This window comes from Aythya ferina (genome assembly GCF_964211825.1).
Source record: "Aythya ferina genome assembly, contig: HAP1_SCAFFOLD_182, whole genome shotgun sequence".
NCBI lineage: Eukaryota > Metazoa > Chordata > Aves > Anseriformes > Anatidae > Aythya > Aythya ferina.
In genome coordinates this window covers 26,804-49,610 of record NW_028181348.1, presented here as the reverse complement: position 1 = coordinate 49,610, position 22,807 = coordinate 26,804, and the positions used below count along the sequence as shown (strand labels likewise).

Here is a 22,807-nt window from a genome sequence, read left to right as displayed (position 1 = left end):
GGACAGACATGTTACACGACTGAATACTGATGTGTCCCTTAAGAGGGACATTTCCTTTCTTTGTTATGCGATGATTGTGACTGTGGCCATATAGCTACGGTGTCTAGCCACTGCCTGAATATATCCTTCCCATCTTCTGACTAGAGTTCTCCGAGTACTGATAATCTGAAAGGGTGCACAGAGAAATTCCTTATGTGAAAGGATGCTTGCCACTCTGTTCACGCAGTTTCATTTCATGGGGCAGTCAGATGGCTATGTAGCTATGTATTAAGAGGTTCTTGTACGTGTTTTAGTTTTCTTACGCAAGCTTTCCTTTTCACTAGCTGATCCGAAATGCTCAGAAGACAGCACCAAGCACAATTTATGTCCCAGATATCCATTTATGGTGGGACAACGCTGGACCTGCCTTGAAACTTACTTTTCTAACTCTACTACGTAACATTCCAGCATTTTCGCCAGTTTTGCTGCTTGCTACGTCTGATGTACGTCACTCAGATCTCCCAGAAGAGGTATTTGTCAATACTTTTCTTACTATTTCTTCAGTGTCTTGTAATTTATATATGCTTTCAGCATCAAAATGCTGTGCTTTCTTAAATGCATGCTGTTATTACTCAGGCACCCTAACAAATCACTTAAAATTTGCTTAGAGAAAAAGAATACTGTGAAAGCATCTGCTTCAGGTTTTTTCTGAGTCAAGCAAGTGACTTTCACCCCCTTCTCACACATGCAAATAATAAATTAATACAATAATTCTGGTGGCTACAAAGTGGTTCAGTCAAGAATATGAAGTGCTTGAAATGACAAGAGGATGTTCTTACTGAAGAGATTTCTTCTGACAGTCTGCCATTCCATGCTATGTTGGGTAAACTGCTAATAATGCGATTTAGTAGAGAATTGAAACACTTTGATTAAAAAAAATAAATAAATAAATCAGTTTCTTTCTTCATATAGGCCAAAGCTTTCCAAGCTGGAAAGCTGAGTTCCAATTTCTGCTAAAGTAACTTTGGAATCGAATTCTAGTTGTATTCCTAAATAAACTGTAGTAAAAGTACGTGCAGAACTTCATTGACTTCTGAGAGTTTACATTAAGGGAAGGTGCCCAAAACAGGACCACGCTGTTGTCATTCTGATGATTTGGTCTCAGTCATTGGGGGAAGAGAACGGGTCTTACCTAGACGTGTTTATTATCAACTGCTTTGAAAGTGCTTGAGTTCCCACAGAAGTTTTTGTACAGGCTGTAAATTCCTTCTAAAATAAGTAGTGAAATTCCTTACCTACCTTTTAATACTAGAACTTGAAAATGGAGGAAGACGTAGAGGTACTAGCTACTTCAGACACCTTTTGGGAGAGAAATAAAAACTCAGCAAAAAGCCCTCACTTGTCTGCTGAAGCCTTTCTCTTCCCTCGATAGCCATAAAGGTTCTAAGTAAAGGCTGCAGCAAGGCAAGTAAATACAAAGGAGGCGCTGTTGGATGTGGTGAAAGCCATTACTTTATCAGTGTAGCGTACAATCCCTTCAGCGAGCATTAATTCTATAGGTGATTCTTAAAGGTGATATTTGAATTTGCTGTGCCAGCCTTTGAAAATGTAGCCTTTTAAGGCCAGGAAGATAACTTTTTTCAGTTTGTGTTCTTCAGGTTATTATTAATTTGAAAAGGTACTCGTCTTTTTGGAATAGAAGATGAGTTTTTTGTGGCCTTAAATCTGAAATGTCTCTCGTCCTTCTGCTTTAGATCCAAAAATTATTTAATAAGGAATTTGGAGAAGTGTGCAATATTGAGTTGCCTGGTAGGGCAGAGAGAGCATCTTTTTTTGAGGACCTAATTCTAAATGAAGTGGCTAAGCCTCCTGTAAAGAAAAGAGGTGAGGAGGATATGAGAAGTACATCTAAAACTTTCCTATCGAAGTTACTAGCTCGTTGGGCTTTGCTTTGGTGGTCATTTTCTGTCAGTAATTTGTCATATGCTTGTATTTGAGTACTGTAAATTGGCTAATTTTTCCTGATTAATTGAAGTTGATTGGACATTGGAAGTCGTGCCTGTAGCACCACCAGCTGAGCCTCAGAAGCCACAAGAATGATCCCCACAAAAGTAGGGATGTTGGAGGAGGAAGAGGAGGATACCTTGCGTGACCTTAGAATTTTCTTGAGGGACGTTACTCACAGACTTGCCACTGACAGACGTTTCAGGGAATTTGCAAAGCCCGTTGACCCACAGAAGGTAAAGTAGTGCTGATCTGTGTGTGTCTGTAACTTCTCAGTGTTCGTATTTCTCAGCGTTTTGGGTGAGGTTCAACTTTGTTTTTAGGGCTGCACTGTAAGGATTTTGCAAGAAGCAGAGGCAGTGCTTTTACTTCTGCTGACTCTCAAATGTCTCTTATGGGATTATTCGCTGAAAGCCCTGGTTTCATTCTAAAAAGCCAGTCCAAATGCCAACACAGTTTGCTCGTGAAAAGGCTTTGATATGTAGGCGTGTCACAGCACTGAAAAGCACAGAGATCTTTCCTTATAATTACAAACAGTATTTACAGGACTACTTTAATGAAGTCTGAAGCCCTTTCTTGGACTGTCAGTTCCTGTGGGAACAGGAATAAGAGCAGCAGTTTGTAAAAATAAGTTTTGAGATCCTGTTCTCTGTTTCATCTGGAACTCCTCAATAGGAATCAACCATAAGTGCAGTGTGTTTTCTTTTTCCTCCAATTGGCTGCTTAGATGCCTTTTTCTCCTTAATTTATGAGATAAGCCTAAACTAGGGGCGTATATTTCAAAGACAGATGTAACTTGAATATACCTGCGGATCAGCAAAGTCCTCTTCTTGTGGGCATTCACTGGCTTTTCTTCCCCTTTTCTCCTAGGTTCTTGAGCTGTGAAAAATCTAGACAGATACATATGTCCTCATCTGAACTGGTCATTAGGCTCCTCTTCTGGTCTGAGGGAAGAAATGAGCACCTCAGGGCCCAGTTATCTCATTCTAAAGTAGATGCCTGCAATAGGTGCTTCACAGGTGCAATTCATGCACCTTTTCCTCAATGTCGACAACGAAGAGAATGCCGGATGGCTTGCTCAGCTTTCACTGTTGTGATTTTCTGAAGCAAAGTGAAATGAATCTCCCACCCTCAGTGTTTCTTCTCTACCATGCATGTGCTTCTGACCTCCCTACTTCTTGTTGTCCTCTCCTAGCCGCTCTAATGAAAAATGAAAGAGCCCTTCCATTTTTGAGAAGCAAACTGGTTAATTTCAGCAACTTCTGATGCATCGCAAATGTTCAGGGTTTTTAGGAAGTCGTTTATTTAAAGTTTTCAGAATAATTTTGGTAGACAGTGTGCAAGGTTATGAAAACCTCTGAATGCTTGTATTTGACCTGCAGGTACCTGACTATGCCACAAGGATTAAAGAGCCGATGGATCTTTCAACAGTTCTGACTCAAATTGACTCGCGCCAGTACCTCGCTGCAGGAGACTAGCTGAAGGACATCGATCTAATCTGTAACAATGCCTTAGAGTACTACCCGGATCAAAGATCTACAGGTGAGGATGTGCTTTTTAGCCCTAGTTTAAAAAATCTGTCAAATGTATAGATGGAGAAATGCTGTGTGCGGACAATAGACTTCGGATGGATTAGATGATTTTGGACGTCCAGACTGTAAATATTTTATCATTTTGCTACTTGGGCATGGAATTGTGATATAAGTGTTCCCAAGGAACTAGTGCTTTTGTTTTAATTAACTTCGATGTTGTTATGCTGAAAATATTCACTGAGAGAACCTTTCGGAACCAACCTATGAAGAAAGCAATTTTTTTCTGTGATCAAAACAGTTTCATTGGTTGGTAGACAACATTCAGTTAAAGTCTGTAAAATTTCAGATCGTCACAGCGCCTATGTTTTGCAAGACACTGCATATTCAATGGTGAGGAACGAAACGGATACAGAGTTTGGACGACTTTGTGAACAAATTAAAGAATCTCGTGAGAAAAGAGGTACGTGGTTTAACGCTAAGGATTTGAAGACTTGTCTCTGCATTTGTAACTGAAAATGCACGACGAAGATCTTTGGTATCTATTCTTTCTTGCAAGGTCGCACCTCTGCAGCGTGTGCTCCATGCGACAGCTCCAAGTCACCACAGCAGAACCCTGCTACTGAAGACGAGAAACCAGATGAAGAGAGTAATGAAAATGAGGAGATGCCAGCGGCACCTGTAGATGCCAGTACACCCATTTCTAATGGCAAGTTGCATTTTATTCAGCTGCTCTTGTCGTTAATACCTTCTCTGTTCTTGAGGCGCAACAGGTGTCTCTGATGCCTGGCTCTTTATGGCAGAGGTAGTTTGTTTTCAAATTGACTTCCAAATGGGAGAGAGAAATCCAGAGGTCATTCATTCAATATAGCGATGAATTAAAGTTCAAAGAAAGTTGGTTCATTTGATGTACTCTTACTGGAACTTCATTTTGTAAACAGAACGACCCCCCACTCAAGAATATCACAGCTTCCCTCCCATACTAAAAATGATAGTACTCACCCTTGTAGGAGCAGCAATGTGAAGAAGGTCAAGGGCAGTAAGAAGGGTTCAAAGCTTTGATATAACAAGCCTTACACTTTTTTTGACAGAGCTCCTAATAAGCATCTTTAGCAAGGTCTGGAGATGGGAGAAAAACTCAAACTAGATTTTAATTCTAGGATGTATAATGTCAAGCTTGACTGTTCCTCTGAACAGTCAATTGAATTTAATTTTTTTTAATTTAAATTAATTAGTTTAGTTTTTTTAATTTAAATTCAATTGAATTTAAAGTTTTGAATTTAAATTCCAATTGAATTTATTGAAAAAAATTCCAATTGAATTTAAAGTTTTTGTTGTTGTTTTTCACGAAACACTAAGTTTATGTGAAAGGTTTTGCTGCAATATCTTTTTGCCAAGGATATTAAGCTTAAGTTATCCACAAGAAAATGGTGGGGAGAGGGAAGCTTTAGTTTTGAAAGCTTTTTTTTTTTTTTTTTTTTTTTTTTTTCTCTCCAGGTTTTTCTTGAGCACAGCAGCGTTTCAGTGTCTGCCTGCCATTAGTTGCCCCACTACCAAGTCAGGAGGGTCAATTAAACTTGCGTGAGGCAGAATTTCTTTATCTGAATCTACGTGGTTCACATAAATATATTCTTGTTTCCTTCTTTCCCTAGGATTATTCTTCTCCCAGTATTGAATGTTTCAACGGACACCGTTTAAGATCAATGAGCAAAAGCATCCTGCGGTGTTCCGTCTCCAGCTTTGAAGAAAGTATGGCGATACTGAGGGGAAATGTCAAGAGGAGATGCTTTTCAAGGTACTGTATTTCTATATGTTCAATCTCTGTTCGATTTGTAGATTGAAAAGCAAGAGAGAAAGCATGTGCAGTGAGTTGTGGCCTGATAAACCTCCGGCTAAAATCAGCAGAGGCCTATGAGCATGCTGATGGTGTACCAGTACCTTAAAACTAGAGTCCCTCTTCTCAGTGAAAGTCTCCCGCTTTTCTAAAAAAAACTGTTTTTTTTTTCCCAACCCCTTTGAGGTGTTCTTGTGGTTTAACCCGGCCGGCAGCTAAACACCACACAGCCCTTCTGCAACCCTCCCACCTCCCTCTCTGGAATGGGGGAGAGAAATGGGAAAGTGAAGCCCACGAGTTGAGATAAAGACAGTTTATTAAGACAGGAAAATAATAATGATGATGATGATGATAGTACTGCTACTAGTAATGTGTACAAAACAAGTGATGTACAATGCAGTTGCTCACTACCCGCTGACCAGTGCCCAGCGTAACCCCTAGCAGCCCGGCTGCCCCGCCCTATCCATGGTGCAGCGTGTTGCCATAAGGCATAGAATTCTTTGGCCAGTTGGGGTCAGCCATCCTGAGTCTGTCCCCTCGCAGCTGTTGCTGTGCGCCGATTCTGATCGCCAGTAGGACAGTGAGACACCGAAAGGTCCTTGGCTTGTTGTAAGTACTGCTCTGCAGCAATTGAAACATCGGGGTGGTATCAGCACTCTTCTAAACATCCTTTCACACATTCTAAGCCAAAACATAGCAACCTACCCACTACTAGGAGGAGAACTAACTCTGTCCTAATTGAAACCAGGACATGTATCTTTTCCACTTGGGTGCTATTGCTCATAATTTTGAGAATTCAACATGAGCAAGCTAGGAAATGTGGGTACATACAGAACCGCGTGTATATGGCACGCAACAGACTTGGGATCTGGATCCTGCGTGAGGCCTACAGGCTTCTCTTTGTATACCATAGAGCACTGGCTTGTAAACATGGTGAAATTTCCCATCCTTGATGGGTCTAATACAACAAGTCTTTTCTCCCTTCTCTGCCCTGTCCTCTTTCTTAATGTAGGCAGTTGAGAAAGCCAAAATTGGAACGAAAAAAAGAATATAACACAGGTAAGTGGCTGTAAGTCCCCGGGATACCTATTTACGCTGGTTACTGAAGAGGATGGCACTTGGTCACTCCATCGCTTTCATTTGGCCCCAAAGCCTTCTGTAGTCACCTGAATTCACTCCTCAGTGACTTTTCTGTGAAGAGAGGTAGGTGCAAATAGGAGATTTTATGAATTCCTTGGGGAGGGAGCAGTGTAAATTGCAGCTTGGTAGGCACAAAGCAAACTGTTCTAATTGTGCAAAGTAAATCGATACTTGATAAGTTCAAACTTAGTTTTATAGCTGGCAACCACAAAAGTAAACCTTAGCTGTGATCCTACCAGCACAGTGGTGTAGCTCTTCCCTTCCCCTTGTCCTCTTGTCTCTTTTAATGACAGTGCAAGCAACAAACCTGTGCCAAAGGGTGCTGTATGGTAAACAATGGGCAGGCTTTTTTCTAAAAAGCACGAGTTTGAGTTATGTGGTGTTTGGGTGTTTCTCTTGAAACGATTCTTACCTCCTTGAGCTGTTAGATCATAATGCAGGAAATGGAAGTGCTGCATGCATAAACAGAGTAATCAAACATACACCTCTTAGGAAGAGGCTTGCAATGTCATAGTGTTTGTTTTGAGCACTGTTAGATACAGTTTTACATGAATGGAGTGAAAACACCTTAGAGAAAGGTGTTGATTGTTCTCACTTTTCCAAGACAGAAATAACTGGAGTAGATTTCCCTCCTGCATGGAACAAAAGTTGCACGTTTGTTTTTGTCTGGCTAGCTTTCAGTCTCTTTAAAAATTTCCCTACAGGTCCCAGTTTTAAGTAGACAGTTTAAACGTGCAGAGCGATAAAGAAGTGGAATGCAGTGGTTGTGACAACAACTTCTGATCTGAAATGTAAAGAAAACTCAATCCACTTCAGGGTGCCTTTTTTGTTTGTCTGTTTCCATTTTACAAGAGCAACGGTGAAATAAGGAGAATCCCATCTTCACTGTTTCAAAATCCTTTGTTTCTGCGTATCAGTCACCAGAACACTGAGGAGTAGAGCTGGTGCAAAAACTGTGAGACGAGTCCACGGAGAAAACAGGGACTTGGAGCTGCGCCGCAGCTGTAGAGTCGGACACAGTCGGTACTCGACTACTAACTCGTCCATTCTATTTGACAAACTTATGACAAAGTAAGTCATCTTTTCTTGCAGACCTCTTAGAATGATCTTTCTTAGCAAGCCTTTGCACTATGGCATGATGTTGGCCTCGACTTGCTCTTTATTTTGACAGCAAAGAGTTATGGCTGCTCCTGGCATTTCCTTCATGTTTACAGGGAGACACCGTTACCTGGCTAGATAAACAGATTTTCTTGAAGGTGCTATTTCAGCATATAAGAATTGATTTAAAAAACAACAACAACAACAAAAGTGCTTCATGGCTTACTAGTTTTGTAATCTCACATTTCTCCAGGAATACTTGATTTGCTGCATTTCACCATTACACTCGTCAGCGCCACTGATTCTGGTTTATCACTATTTGCATTGCAAATCTCCTTGTCCAAAGCTTAAACTGATGTATGCACTGCTTGAAAACAAAACCTGAAGTTGCAGAGCAGAAGACTCAAGTCATTATGTTAGCAGCTGTGTAACCATACTGCTTTCCAAGCATAAGATGTCCAGCTTATTTTGTTTCTATGAAGAGTTTAAATGGCTCCCGTTAAGCAAAGATGTCCCCACACTGATACTTACTATTAAGCAAGGATTCCACCTCCTTTGGCTGAGGTCTGCTCCCTTACTCATATTCGAACATTCATCCAAGTAGCCTGCAATTCCACCCTCTCGGGGGAAAGTCCATAGAATAGAAAAGGTTCCTCCAGTCTCTTCCTCAGCCTTTTTTTTTGAAGCATGCAATAAAGCAAAACATTCACAGGCTGCCCTTCCATGCAAAACAAGGCAAATTAGTAAGACAGGAGCCACAAAACTGATTGTCCTTTAAAGTTAAAATGAGATTTGAAATAGATCGAGTTAGCAAGTGTTGTAAGTCTGTAGCTAAGTCTGGTTTTGCCAATGCAGCACAATTCCCTATCACGTAGCCAGAGCTGCTTCTGTAGCTCCAAGAAGCAAAACTGCTTTGAAAAAATACTGTGTCATCAAAGCATTCGTTGGCTCAGTAGGCACGGCTCAGGTTCAACAAGTTTGTGAAAAAATGAGTACTAACAGAAGCAGCAGGGTCCAAAGAAACACTTAAGGGGCTTTACCTTGAGTGTTATGCACACTGTCAATAGAAAAGCACTGTAACAGAATCTGCCACGGCAGTCTGCATGTTACTGAAAGACCATCGGAGTAGGACTGCAGCAAGATCGTTCCGAAGTTACAAAAAAAACATATGGGGGTGGGAGTTTAGTTGCGTTAGATAACACAATCTTAGATAAAGATTTTGGTCTTAACGTAAAAGTAAGGATGTCTACTGATCTCTTCAACTCCAACAACTGAAGCCCAAGTCTGAAAAATCGCCTTTAAGAATGCAAAGAAAATATTTAACTCTTCTGTATGTTCATACTTTGCTATCAAGCAAAGGAATGAATGCTGATGCCTTAACTATGTAGGGCTGTAGCTTACAGAGAGACTACACCTTCCTGTTTTTTTCCCTTTAAAAACGTTAAATGCACGTGAAATTATTTCGGGGTGTTTTCACATGCAAAGCCTAATGCAGTGCATGCAAGCCCTGTCATCTTCTTCCTCTAGTAGTGTCGCATTAAGGGGTGTAGCCGATTGACCGTCACGGGTCCCGTCAGATTCAGGGTGCTGAACTATCACGGTCACGGACTCACCAACAACGCAGTACGGCCTCGCTCTAGTCGCGTTCAAGGAGAACTCTCACAGCTAGGAAGAATGCAATTAAGTGCAATTTCTTACGGCGACAGGTACACAGGTTCTTTGGATTGTCAGTGATAAATTCACTGTCTGCAAAAGCAAGCTAGCATGCATGAAATGCACAGGCACACAGCCTAGGTATTAAGACATTAAAAAGCATCAAAACTCTACAGATTTCTAAGATTCCACAGAGACGCCTGGTATAAGCAAGCGTTCAGATCTTACCCCACGGCGTCCCAATGGAGTGGGGGTGGGGGAGTGAGAGGCTCAGCCTGTCGAGTGATGTCAGAAGGAATCCTTCCTGATAGTATCTTCCCTAACATCCCCTTTCTCTTAAAGCAATTGATATTATTTTCTATCTTTAAGGTGGAGCTTGAGTGACTCTAGTCATGCATATCTTGGTTGTGCTTGGTAGAAATGATCTCACTTGCGTTTAAAGGTACAGGCTCTGAGAAATTCCAAGGGCGTGCTCAGTGAGGGGTGGTTGCACCTTGGAGGCGGGTAGCTTTTGGGATGGAGATGATGCCTAGTCGCTTAAGGCGATTACTCCACAAGTAGTAACTTAGTGTTGATTTAACTACAGCATATCTAAAACATAAGAAGGATGTTAGTATGGAAGAAGCCGATGAAACCAGTCCTTAAATCTTACTACTTATTGTGCGTGAGCAGACTGGCGTGAGTTTTAGCTATACTGGCAAATATCAAACCACACCTGTGTCGTCCCAGAGCTGGGAAAAAAAAAAAAAAAACAAAACCAAGGAAATGTTGAAGCAAATAGGGAGGCCTGTAGCTTGTGCAGTCTTTTAGCTGAGAAAATAAAGGAGAGAGACAGGTAGCCTTGAGCTAGCAGAAGCAAGGAAGAGAAGGGCTAAAAGGGAAAAAACAGGAAGGAGAACACGAGCTCCAGACTCACCTATAGTAACCTTTTTCTCATTAAGGGTCATTAGCACATTAAAAATCACACCTGTCAAAATGCTAATCTATGCTAATGTGGGATTCGTTGTGTGTCCCCCCTCTCCTGTTCCCCCTCCCCCCCGGTATTCCTCTGTAATGCACAAGCTCAGTGGAGATAAGTTAGATGAGCTGTAATAACCAATCCAAAGGAGCCAAAGAGAGAGTTTTCACAAGTTTCCTGTGTATAAATGACGGCGATTTGAGTCAGAGGTGTGCTTGCTTTGCGAAAGATGGCCAAGTACCTGACTCTGCAGAGTTCTATAAGTAATTATATAATTAAAAGACCTTCATGTGCATTCCGACTCTGGGTGCTTATTGGCGTGGTGCACTCTGCACGAACCTGCGGACAACATCTGTACTCAGTGTCATGCCTACAGACAACCCTTTACTGTTGGGACCTGCATATTTTTCTGTGCATTCAACACAACCCCTTTGGCACAACTAGTTAACCACGTAGCTGCCAGTCCACCACTCAGTTGCACTTGTGAAGAGGAAAAGCTATTTCCATCTACTGTAGGAGCACATCCTCTAAATGCAAGCTTCACTCACCTGGTCATTTACTGCAGGACAAGATTTGAAAACTGTTGTTGAGTTCTGGGTTTCCTGCTTACAGGAAAAATTAAGTGCTAGATCACCCTCTACTCCGCTTTGTCTGCTGCATTTAATGGAGATTAAACTGATTTCGTTTGCTCCTCCGTTTATGGACAATGAGCTGAAGGAACAGGTACAGCACATTAGCCTGGAATGCCTTCCCTCCCAACCAAAGTAAACTGGAGCTGTAACTAACACAAGCAAAAGCAAGGCTTCTGTGTTTTCAGCTGAATAAAGTTCCAACAAAATCATCCTCTGGGATTTGAAGCTTACTTCACATGACATGCCAACGACTCTTTTCCCTCTATTGTAAAGCGGATCCCTGCTGTTAGTTGCTCTAGAAGCAAAGGAATCGTCGGTTTGGTTACCAAATAGCCGCTTCTGCAAATGAGAAGTGTTGTGTTCTCTCTTCCCTTTGAATGACTCCACACTTCTCATCAGCTACTGGATTGCTGACCTAGAATCAGAGAACATCCCAAGGTGGAAAGGACTCCCAATAATCACCAAGTCCAACTCGTGGCTCCACACAGGACCACCCCAAAGTGAGACCCGATGTCTGAGAGCATTGTTCAACACTTGTTGACCTCCGTCAGGCTCGGTGCCATGAGCAGTGCCCTGGGCAGCTGTCTCAGTAGCCAGCCACCCCCTCAGCGCAGCACCTGAGGCGCACGGGGCTCGGCGGGGCAGCCCGGGAGGGGAGGACGGCAGGGCGAAGTGGCAGCTCCCTCAGAGCCGTCTCCCCGCCGCCTCGGCCGCATGTCGTGGCTTTTTCGTGTCGGGGCTTTTTCATGTCGTGCCCTCAGGCTCTCACCGTGGGTGAGATGCTGCTCCCCAGCGCGGACCCCTTGCGCGCGGGGCCTGTCCGCGGTGGCGGCGGGAGGGAAACCCCAACCCCAAAGCCCTCCCGGCAGGGAGAGCTCGGGGTGAGGGCCGATCCGGCACCGACAGTAAACACACGCCGGAGGAAACGCTCTGGTTTTAGCCATGAGCAGCGCGGCCAGGTTCAAAAGGCGTCACGCTGGAGCTCCGAGTTCGGCGGCGTTCCGAGGCCGTTGTGGCGGTTGTGGAGACGGCCCCGGCTGAGGTGGCTGCTGCTGTCGCTGCTGTCCCCTCTGTCCCTGCTGTTGCCGCTGTTGCCGCTGTTCCCGGACCTTGGAGACCCCCAGCGGCTCCCTGTGCCAGGCCCTGTGGCCCCGGGGAGCTGCCCGCCGCCTCGTCGGCCAGCCCGGCAGCAATCCTGCCAGCACAGAATAGCCCACTGCATTTCAGGGTAAAGTGACGATTAATTTCTATTTCCTGGCCTGGGTGCTGCTTTCTTCTTTAAGGAAGCTTCAAGGTTAAAGGTTCAACTCAGTTATGTCAGGGTTCAACTCCATTTCGTGAAGGGGCTCTTGTACGAAAGCTTAAGCTGGGATTGACTCTCTGCTAAGCGGAGGCCAAACGTGGACCTACTGAGAAACAGGTCCTAAGTGATAACATTTTCTAAAGAGACTGCTAAACACATCTGAAGAGTGCTGCTGCAGAACTCTGAATGGGGGGATAGCAACTGTCTTAACTGATCTGGAATCTTGAATTTACTTTTCAATGGACAAGAGGTGTGTCTCTCAAGGCAAACAAAGAGAGGAGTAACACCCTCTCTTGTCACTCATGTCAACATAAATTTATGCTCAGAGCGTAGGTGTAGGAACAGCATCGGTATGCATATGGAACATCGGGAGAGGAAGCTCTATCGGTATTTACAGTTTTTCTACTACCTTGTCAGAGAGACGTCATCTCCAAATGAGAAATGGATGTATTTTGAAACAGTGGTGGTGGATCGGATTTCTTCTTTGTAGTGTTAATATTTGCTCTTGAATCGTACTTAATACCTGGTAACACCTCAATCAGTTGTCAAAAATAAACTTAAAAATGTGTAAGGCTTATCTCATTGGTCAGTATAAAGATCAAGGTCTTCCCTTCCCTTCCCTTCCCTTCCCTTCCCTTCCCTTCCCTTCCCTTCCCTTCCCTTCCCTTCCCTTCCCTTCCCTTCCCTTCCCTTCCCTTCCCTTCCCTTCCCTTCCCTTCCCTTCCCTTCCCTTCCCTTCCCTTCCCTTCCCTTCCCTTCCCTTCCCTTCCCTTCCCTTCCCTTCCCTTCCCTTCCCTTCCCTTCCCTTCCCTTCCCTTCCCTTCCCTTCCCTTCCCTTCCCTTCCCTTCCCTTCCCTTCCCTTCCCTTTTTTTCTCCTTTCCTTTCCTTTCCTTTCCTTTCCTTTCCTTTCCTTTCCTTTCCTTTCCTTTCCTTTCCTTTCCTTTCCTTTCCTTTCCTTTCCTTTCCTTTCCTTTCCTTTCCTTTCCTTTCCTTTCCTTTCCTTTCCTTTCCTTTCCTTTCCTTTCCCCCCAGTATTGTTTTTCTGTTCTCCTTCTCACTGCAGTCTTGATTTTGTTTCTCGTCCCTTAAGTATGTTTCCAATGTGTTGCTGAAACATTTTCCCTTTCAATCCTACAAAAGGAGCTGTCACTGGTGAAGATCAGAGCTTATCCCTGAGCCCAGGCGCTGTCACCTTAGTCTTCCAATCGGACAAGGACGACTTCATTTCTCATGTAAATGCATTTGTCAGGTTTGCGTATTGTTTTTTCAGGAATGGAAAGTGTGTATAGAATGGATTTAAAATCAATTTTAAATGTAAAACGTCAAGGCAAAAAAAGTTCTAATTACAACCTCTGCACACAATTTGCCAGCTGTGGGACTAGGAGTTTTCTTATTTACTGTGTTTTGTTTAACGTGTCTGAAGTTTAATGGATAGCAATCAAGGCGTGCTAGAAATCTGAAAGCACTTTATGCTTTGTTCTCTCCGTCGTTTTGGTATAACAAACTAGCTTATGTTTTAAACGCTCCATGAGGTTAGTGGTTTCCCTAAAGGTAACAAGTCCCTGTGTGCTACAGTAAGACAGTAACAAAACATGAAGTATAGAAGTTCATCCTGTCATTATTCAGCTTCTGCCTATGGACACACAGCTATGCTTATTTAAAGCGGTATCACCTTGAAACCTAATCAGCATTTTAAAAAGGACTTTGTAGCAGTTATTGGCTTTTGTCCTGGAGGGCTGAGGTTTGTTTTGTTTTGTTTTACATTCAGCATTTCCGTTTCTAGCTTACATTCCCCTGTTGTTTTGCATGAGGAAAACGTGCAGCTTTACAAAGTAGAACGGAAAGAGCTGCTTTTTAGTCTAACTTTTCAGTTTGTTGTAGGAGTTTTAAATGTGGTAGGAGTAAAACAGCAGAAGTACTGCTGCCAAAGTTATATTGAAACTCGTCTTTCTTGGAGAAGCAGAAGAAGCCCAGGGAGAAATAAATTTGCAAACATGCTCTTCATGCTCTCCTTTCCCAAGATTTCTCTGAGATATAGACCATCCTCTGTGGGTTTTGAGGTATATGGTTCCCAGGAGTGAAAAGGAGGGCCAAACATCTCTCCTCTTGGATCTCAACATGCTAGGGCTTTAGTGTACTGCCACTTACGGCTCCGCTTTTTCACCTGGAAAAAGCGACCACATGATGTAGACTGAGGAGCCCTCAGAAATTAACTTGCTATCACCAAGTGACGCCCATGAAAGGTGTATTTAAAAGCTAGGCTCATTATAGAATCACAACAAACCCCTCATGACTGGTGCAGTAGACAGTGAGGTAGAGGGCGAGCCCTGGAAAGACAGAAGAAAAGTAGCAGTGAGTTCTGGGTACCTTTGTGCAGACGAAACAGAAAAACGCAGGCAGTGAAGTAATAGTGTTCCGTTGCTCATGTCAGCAATAGATAATTGCAACAATTATCTATTAGATCATAGGTACTAATTAACAGATAATTGCGCAACTCCGGAAATCAATAAATAACTGATTCCCCTCAGAGAATGTCTTCTACATTTTTATATTAAAAAGACTCCAGAGTTGTAATGGATTAAAATCCTACGGAAGGGAAAGAAATGGCATCAGCCACTAGTTCTGCAGAAGCGAAAAGTAATACTGATAGAGTTTAGATGGAAATTTTCACTTTGTGTGTTTAGTTTGGGGATTCTTTTTAAATCATTCATACCAGCGATTTAGTTCTTAAGGCTGTTTCTTTGAGATTAAGTGACAGGACTTCTGCTACTCTTTTCTTCTTGGAATGCTTCTTGATATTCTTACGTCAACCAGAACTTCTGTCTCTGTCGCAGATGTGAACAATGACCGTAGCTAAGAAGCCCAAATCTTCAAAGCCTAAAAAGCCCTCTTCAAGGCGGTCTGGCAAATCCAAGAAACCAAGTACTAAAATACTGATGTCACGCACCGCAAACTGGGGCCGGATAGTGCCTGCAGAAGATTCAAGCCAAGTCTCTGTGGCCCAAGGACGTGGAGGTGGTATTTACTGTAGATCATCTGAAAAATCTAAGGCTTTTGCCCCAAGAGATCTAAGTAAGTGTGCGTTTTATCCTGCCTCCATTTTCTTCAAAGCAAAAGTAGAAAATGCAGTTCTTACTTGTTGCACTGATAGAGAAGGGGACTACTGTGAACAAAGACTTGAAAAGCGAATCCCCTAAGGCAACTGAAGTGACTGATGTTACAGAAATTAATTTTGATATATTTACAGTCAACAGAGAAATATGGGGAGCTTTTTGTAATGCACAGATTCCTCCATGTCTTTTCTGTTTTGCAAAGAAAAGTGTTTGATGGTTGCTATTCACAGCTTCCATTCTTCACAGGTTTTTTGAATGATAACATTGCTCAGGAAAAAATCTGGTATCTGTAGGGGTACCGTCATTCCTAGTTCCTAGTTTTTACGTGTTTACCGTATAATTTCAAGTCTAAGTTTGTGGTTTAAGTTATAATAAGGAAAAAAACAGTAGTTGAGTTAATCAGGTTAAAGATTATAGATGGAGAGGAACTTGGCATTAGGTGCTACAAACAGAATGGCAGTTAGCCTTGCCTTAGAAAAATTAAAATGGTTGACTAAAGTTGTTTGTTTTTTTTTCCCCAAAACATTGTGTTGACCAGCCAATTTGAATTTGGTGGTATTAAAGCTGTCTGCAATAAGTTTTTCTGGTTTGGATTGTAGCTAGCTCCTCTAGGTGCTCCTGCAGAATAGTATTTTTTTAAATACCTTTCTTCGAAACAAACAAACAAGATCTCTTTTTAAATTTAACTTTCTTGCAGTCGTTAATGATGGAATTGCTCCACCACAGAGCATTCTTTTTCCACCTGAGAAGATTTGTATGGATTGGCGAGAAACACAAAGTGTTGGAGTTGGCCTGTACAATCTTGGCAACACATGTTTTCTTAATGCTACTCTACAGTGTTTGACCTACACACCCCCACTTGCCAATTACATGCTTTCTCTTGAGCACAGCCAGTCATGTGAGTACTTTCTAACAGTATTTTGAATCTGTTGGATAGCTCTGAAGGTGAAAGAACAGCAGTGATTCTGTGAGATAAGCTTATTTGCCTGATTTTACCTGTAGCAGCTGGCTTTGAGCACCGTATTAGCAGTGGGCTCCGAATAGCATATGGAGTGCAATTAATGCACCATGTTTTATTTATTTAGTTATTTGTTTGTTTGTTTGTTTGTTTGTTTATTAAAGGATCATTTATTGCTTCATGGGAATAATGAAGTGCATTGGACAGTAATGCATTTAGTAGTAATTTTGGAGAGTAATACATTTTGCAGCCTGTGGAGTTCACATTCCTGTCAGCCTTTACAACTGCGACTTTGCAGTAGTCTTTTAGATTTCTCATCACAAAATGCATTTGAATACAGGCTTAGTGGATATTTTTCTTCTGTCAAGTTGTGTGAAATGAAATGTTACAAGACTGTTGGGACATTGGCATCTTGGGAGAATAGAATGTAGCAAGGAGAGTGGATATTGTATCTGTAGTTTAAATTGTACTTAGATGTTTGTAGTTATGGATATTTCGCTGGACTGGGATGCTTTGTTCTTTCACTCTTCAGGTCGTGAACAAGAGTTTTGCATGATGTGCACGATGGAGACTCACATTAACCAGGCCCTGCGTTGCACTGTTGATGCCATCAAGCCTACGCATGTTATCAGTAATCTCAGTCGTAAGTGGCTTCAGATGTGTTTCTTTTCGATAGCTTGTAATCTTCAAATAATTATTTGATGTGTATAAGTGGTTTTAACACTCAAATGAAGAGAGATTTTAGAAATACAAGATTGATTTCATTTTTAAATGGGGTCAATACTATCATCTTATTTAGGAATAGGACAACATTTCCATTTTGGCAGTCAAGAAGACGCACACGAGTTCTTGCGCTATACTGTTGATGCTATGCAGGAAGCGTGCTTGAACGGAAGCACCGAGTAAGCATAAACAAGTTCACTTTCATACATTCTCTAGCACCTTCTAGTCCTTTATTTACTCTCAGAAATGATCTCTAGCACTTTTTAGTGCCTTATTTACTATCAGCAACGAAAGTCTACATCATCCTTGGTTTTCATCAAACTCTTTGAAGAGTTAACTCTGTGCCTTAAATCTTCTGAGGTCTGATTATAATTTATTTCCAGATTGGACAGATCTTCTCAAGCTACCACCATCATTCATCAAATATTTGGAGGATTTCTAAGATCGAGAGGTACTTGAAAAAATATTCCTGTCCTTAGAACTGATCTGTGTCTTTTGTCGGTAGTAAAGCAGTCTGTAGTTTGTCTAAAGTAGTATCTGTCAACAACTTGAATTTGGACAGTTAGTCTCCTTCACATAATGTTAAGCATTTATATTTTGCTTCCAGTGAAGTGCTTGAATTGCAAAGCAGTTTCGGATACGTATGAGGCATTTCTTGATATCACTTTGGATATAAAGGTAAGATGTTTTCTAAATATAATTCATGATGTTTAAGTACATGCATAACTTTCTAAATTAAACTTGTTTAACTTAAAAAACCAAACCACATATAATGTTAAAACATAAGAGCTTGGTGGTGCTAAGGAAGTGGATTGGACTTTGTCCTTCCGTGGAACCCATGTAAATAGTCTCCACATTTGCATTGGGTTTAAGGGGAAGGAATTCTCTTTCTGCAAAAATGATAATGCTGTCATACTTCTTTGTTGTTCTACCTCAATATACATCTAATTGTTATACTGATGAATTTGTCCCCAGTATTGATGACAAAGCACACTATAGATGCTGTCTAGGCTACTGGAAAAGTATTTGTTCCAAAGTCAAATGCCTTCCAGGTGAGGTCAATGCTGAGCATGCTCTTTCTGCCTCCTTCTTCACAGTGCTCCTAGTAGATCGCTTGAGTATGTTAGTAAGATTCTCTTATAAACTACTAGTATGTCTCTGGAATTTTGAATTACGGTGACTTTACGCTCTTCTTTCTCGCTGCTCTAGGCGGTTTCGTCTGTTAGCAGAGCTCTGGAACTCTTTGTGAAACCTGAAGAGCTGGATGGAGAGAATTGCTATAAATGTAGCGAGTAAGATTTTGACGGATTAGGTCTTAATCCTAGATGTCAGTTTTCTATGTTGCATGACTCTGTTGGACTACCTCTAAACTTTGGATCTACTTACAAGTTTTGTGGAAGTTTATAAAAGACTTGGATTTTTGTTTCTTTGGAGGGGGGAAGTCTTATTCATAGGCATTCCCTATGGGTTTGCAATTCTCTGGCTTGTATTTTGCCATCAGAATTCAAAAAGAGCTACTTTTGTTCTTTCTATTTATTAGCTCTCGACAGTACTTTTCTTGATGTAAACTGCCCAGTTTCCGTTGTTCTCTGGGCTAGTGGCTAATTTTCACTGCTTATGCCGTAGGTCCTACCTTGGAGCGGGCAATGTGTCAAACTGAACTATTTTGTTTCAAAGGATGGCAGATGGTTTCAGTGTCTTTCCAGACAAGCTCAGTACATGAAGACTTCCTACTGTTAAATGTCTCCCTCCTGTAGAATGACCATGTGCTTCTGTTGTATTTTTGATGTTGATAGTCGACCTATGTCGGAGATTATTTGCAATTTCTAGTCCTGGGGACCAAGTCTCTCTCGTTCCGCTTTCAGTATTTGTATTTCCCTTGAAAGCTGAAAGAATGTTTCCAGGATTGGAGTTCAAATAGCCACTTTTGTAGACCAAGAAATGGTACCTTGCCATCCAACCTGGTAATACCCTTTCGTGAGAGATTCCTGTTCCCACTATGCTCTGAGTTGTTGGGAAAATTGACCTTCTTCTCTGTATTAACAAACCTGACACGCAGTGCATGGGTTTATGAAAAGAAAAAAGACCAACCTATTATGCAAGTAAATATCATTCAAATAGCATAGGCATGCGTGAGACATTAAAAGGAGTTTGTTTTGGGGGCGAAAAAAGAAGATGCCTTCAAACACTTATCTCTGCTTGTTTTTAAGGTGTAAAAAGATGGTTCCTGCGTCCAAGAGATTTACCATACACCGTTCTTCCCAGGTTCTCACAATATCACTGAAAAGATTTGCAGATTTCACAGGTGGAAAGATCAACAAGGTATATTTACCACTGTAATGCAACTATATCATTGTGTAATGGGACATCCCCCAAAGCTGAAAGTTGTTAATATTTTCAGACAATAATTGTAGACTAACGACTATGGCTTATTCTTTCTCTTAATATCAATAAAGTTCCCGCTTGACAAGAAGCATATGCTTTCCTCTGAGAAGGCTGATTCATCAGGAAACAGTTCTCTGCAACTTCTAGTCTTAACCATTGTTTATGGGAAGACTTATTTGTAGTGAATCAAGAAATATATTCTAGAAATATATTCTAGAAATAAATTCTAGTCTGTGTTTTTTGGAAGTGTTTTTCTCTGGCTAGTCCACGAAGTACTCTGGGATAATTTTTCTGTCTTCTTGGTGTCTCTTTAGGAGGTGAAATATCCGGAGTATTTGGACCTGAGAGCCTACATGTCGCAGTCAATGGGAGAACCACTGCTCTATGCCTTATATGCGGTGCTGGTACATCACGGTGTCAGCTGTCACTCAGGACACTATATATGCTATGTAAAGGTAGAAGTCAACAGCATTTCTAACAGGGTAAAGGTTGTGCTGGCAAACCAATTAAAGCATGACTAGCAGCTACTGTTTCTAGGGAAAAAGATTTCATTATATTTTTATTTGACGTGTGTGTATTTTGTTCCTATCCGTGATTTCATTTGGAAAACGTGCAATTCACCTAAAGAAATCGTTGTCTTTATTTGCAGGCTGGTAATGGACTTTGGTATCAGATGAATGATGCTAAAGTAGTGCGTACTGACATTAAAAGAGTTCTTGGTCAGCAAGCTTACATACTTTTTTATATCAGGTAATAACAAATCTTAAAATGTGTTCAGAAGAGATTTACTTTCCCGTTATTGATATTTTTCTGTTTTGCAAGTGTTTTTCTTGCTATCCGGGGAGAAGATTATTATTTGTCTAATTCAGTTCTGTCTAACCTGAAATTCTCTGTGTCGTTTATTATCTTTTGTTGCTTGGCCTTAAACTGCAGCACTTGTGTAAATTGCTATCTATGTGTTATCTGTAGCTGGCTAATTTAGAGAAGGAGAGAAATGAAGGTCATCTGTGGTGTAAGAATGAATTATTGCTGTGCAAGTGATAGTCTTAGTAGGAAGACTGTTCTCTACTTTTCAGTTTGTAGTCTTGGCGAAGCCTTCTGTAGAGAAGGCTTCCATATCGTATGAGCTGTTCCTCTAAAATTATAGGATGGGATTTAATCCAAGAGTAGGCTGAAAGAAAAACTAAACTACGATCACTGCTCTTTTCTGAAGGCGCTATGATTTGACACTTGGAGAACGTGCGTTTTACTTGCCAGCACCATCTTATCCCTGTTCATTCCCTCCTGGTCAGCAGGGGGCTAATAGTAAGCAGGCTGGATTTATGGGACCACGACTTCTTCCTCATATGATTAAGGTAATTCAGGGAAGCGGGAGGGCAGATAACGGCACCAAACTGCTAGTGGGTTTGGGGTTTGGTGTGGGGTTTTTTGTTTGGTTTTCGGCATCTTAGTTTTGTTTTCCTTCCCACGCTGCAGCTTTCTTCACAGCCCTCATGCTACAGCCAGAGTCATTCAAACAGTGGTTACTGCTAAATTGTGCAGCCATGCGACTCCATTACTTTATACCTCCAAGACAGCTTTCTAAAGCACAGAGAGCTACGCTCTTTGACAATTTAAGCAGAGTGTACTAATCCTCAAATCATTTAAAAGAGGACTTGTTTTTCCTATTCTCGTCACTTTAGCTAAGACAGGGAAAACTAATTGTCTTATTCCTGAGCACCAGAACAATTATTTCAGGCTTTTCAGGGTATGTTTAAAGGGAAAAATAAATATATTTGGGAATAGCAGCAGGTAATGTTAAGTTGCTTGGCTGGTTTTCAAAGATGATGTTAATTTGATACCAATCTGCAGTAAACCAAAAGCAGGAATTGAACACGCTTATTGGACTTGCATTTATCCTTAAAGGGCAGTGTGTTTTTCTTTTTAGGTGTTAAGACCATTTGTAGAAACACTCAGTAGGAGAGTTTTGTGCTTCAAAATGTTACATGCAGTGTTTGCGTTAATCCATCTTGCAATTTCTTCTTTTTAAATACAGAATTCAAGCCGTTTAAATGGAAATGGATCCATAAAAGAGGACGCAAAGACCACTGGTGTCACCCTAAAAAGGCCATCTTCAGCACCACCAATGGCCTGTGTTCAAAACCAGGCAATTACCAGGCCTTCAATGACTGATACGTCAAGAAAACAGAAGATCACCATCAGTATTCACAATAAATTGCCTGCTCGTCAGACTGTGTCACAGCCTGACTGTCTTAGCAGTGCTGTGGAGGATGAAGATCTCTACCAGGCTGTTCCTTCATCCACAATTACAAATTCGGTAATGCAAATGAAGCAAATGCAAACAAACAAAAAAGTTTCTGATGAAATTTTTGTGGAGCCAACAGTGAATGAAAATCCTAAACTCAGCTCTGATAACACAGTCCCTTATGGTGCAGAATCTTCAGGAAAATCTGAGGAGGAGTCAAAGGGCTTATCTCAAAGGAATTGCAATGCAATGTCCTCTAATGGAATTTTGGTTGGAAAGGTAGTCCGTACATTGCAGCATTCCAACTCTTCCTGTCAGAATGCTGACAAAGGAAGATCCCAGCATGAGCTGCCAAAAACAGATTCACTAAATGATGCTATTAGGTTAGTTACTGAATCTAAAGAAAACGGACTGAAACTTGATGATTCCACTTGCCGAGTTGAACCTGTTAAACCTTCTGAGATATTCTTTTCTAAAACAAATGGATCGCTTGAAACATAGATTTGCTCCATCGAGAATTTCTCACCTACGATGTATCCGGAAGTGTTTATTGTGTTCCTAATTCAGGTGAAATACTGAGAAAACACAGCACAAATGTGATCATAAGACTTTGTCGTATTATCCCATTAGAATTTGCAGACCTGAGCTTACATTAGAACTTGTCAACTTAAGCTCAGCTGAGATAAAAATTCCTAATTTCATAAAGTAGATTTTGGGGGGTGAGTTGGGGTTATCTTTGAAGTGTAGATAATGCATACAACTCACAGCGGTCTTGCTTACTATTTAATGGAGACATTCTGACAAGACTAGTCCTCAGTACTACTACAAATAGTATTTTTTTGTCTGCTGACTTGTGCGTTTTAATTGCAGATGCCTGGAGCTATGCCTTCAGTCAATCGAGAAGTCATCACGGAGTCCCTCACAGCCAGCCAGCTGAACAGCTTGTCAGAGGAAATGAGGTAAAATGAGCACAGTCTTATTAAGACAAGACTTTATGGAAGTTCATTACAGTTTTATCTGTCTACTAATAGTACTTAATGGAAGGATTTAAATTAGTACAATTCCATACTGTGTGTCCAGTGTCACGAACAGAACTAATGATCGGCACTGAGCATATCACTCTGATGCAGGTTGGTGCCTCAAGGAGAACTTGTGTTCCTTTATAGAATGTTTTTCCGTTTTTCTCCACTGTCTGGAGAAACATTGGCTGTTCCCCACTCGCCCTTATGCCTTTTTTCTCAGAGCAGCAGGT

The 22,807-nt window shown here is 41.4% G+C and overlaps 1 protein-coding gene across 2 annotated transcripts; it reads left to right on the top strand.

The window, feature by feature from the left end:
• Positions 1 to 5,252: 5,252 nt before the first annotated feature.
• LOC311428903 (ubiquitin carboxyl-terminal hydrolase 42-like) lies at positions 5,253 to 22,525 on the top strand. Of its 2 annotated transcripts, none has more exons than XM_084540128.1 (17): positions 5,253 to 5,307; positions 6,359 to 6,405; positions 7,404 to 7,557; positions 13,272 to 13,363; positions 14,966 to 15,203; positions 15,942 to 16,142; positions 16,735 to 16,845; positions 17,002 to 17,104; positions 17,309 to 17,376; positions 17,533 to 17,603; positions 18,135 to 18,217; positions 19,136 to 19,247; positions 19,625 to 19,765; positions 19,960 to 20,060; positions 20,524 to 20,665; positions 21,346 to 21,627; positions 22,426 to 22,525. In XM_084540128.1, the coding sequence occupies exons 5-17, from the start codon at positions 14,975 to 14,977 to the stop codon at positions 22,516 to 22,518; spliced, it is 1,737 nt and encodes a 578-aa protein (XP_084396254.1). In that variant the 5' UTR covers positions 5,253 to 5,307; positions 6,359 to 6,405; positions 7,404 to 7,557; positions 13,272 to 13,363; positions 14,966 to 14,974; the 3' UTR covers positions 22,519 to 22,525. The 2 variants fall into 2 exon arrangements, with proteins under 2 accessions (XP_084396254.1, XP_084396255.1); XM_084540129.1 differs by having other exon boundaries at positions 5,258 to 5,307; positions 7,339 to 7,557.
• The last annotated feature ends 282 nt before the right edge of the window (positions 22,526 to 22,807 follow it).

What these genes read in the sequence shown, in the direction of transcription:
- LOC311428903 (XM_084540128.1), top strand. Translation starts at nt 14,975, where the DNA reads ATGACCGTAGCTAAGAAGCCCAAATCTTCAAAGCCTAAAAAGCCCTCT. An exon ending in AGGATTTCTAAGATCGAGAG is followed by an intron (nt 17,377 to 17,532) that starts GTACTTGAAAAA and finishes TTTTGCTTCCAG; the next exon opens with TGAAGTGCTTGAATTGCAAA. An exon ending in CATCCACAATTACAAATTCG is followed by an intron (nt 21,628 to 22,425) that starts GTAATGCAAATG and finishes TTTTAATTGCAG; the next exon opens with ATGCCTGGAGCTATGCCTTC.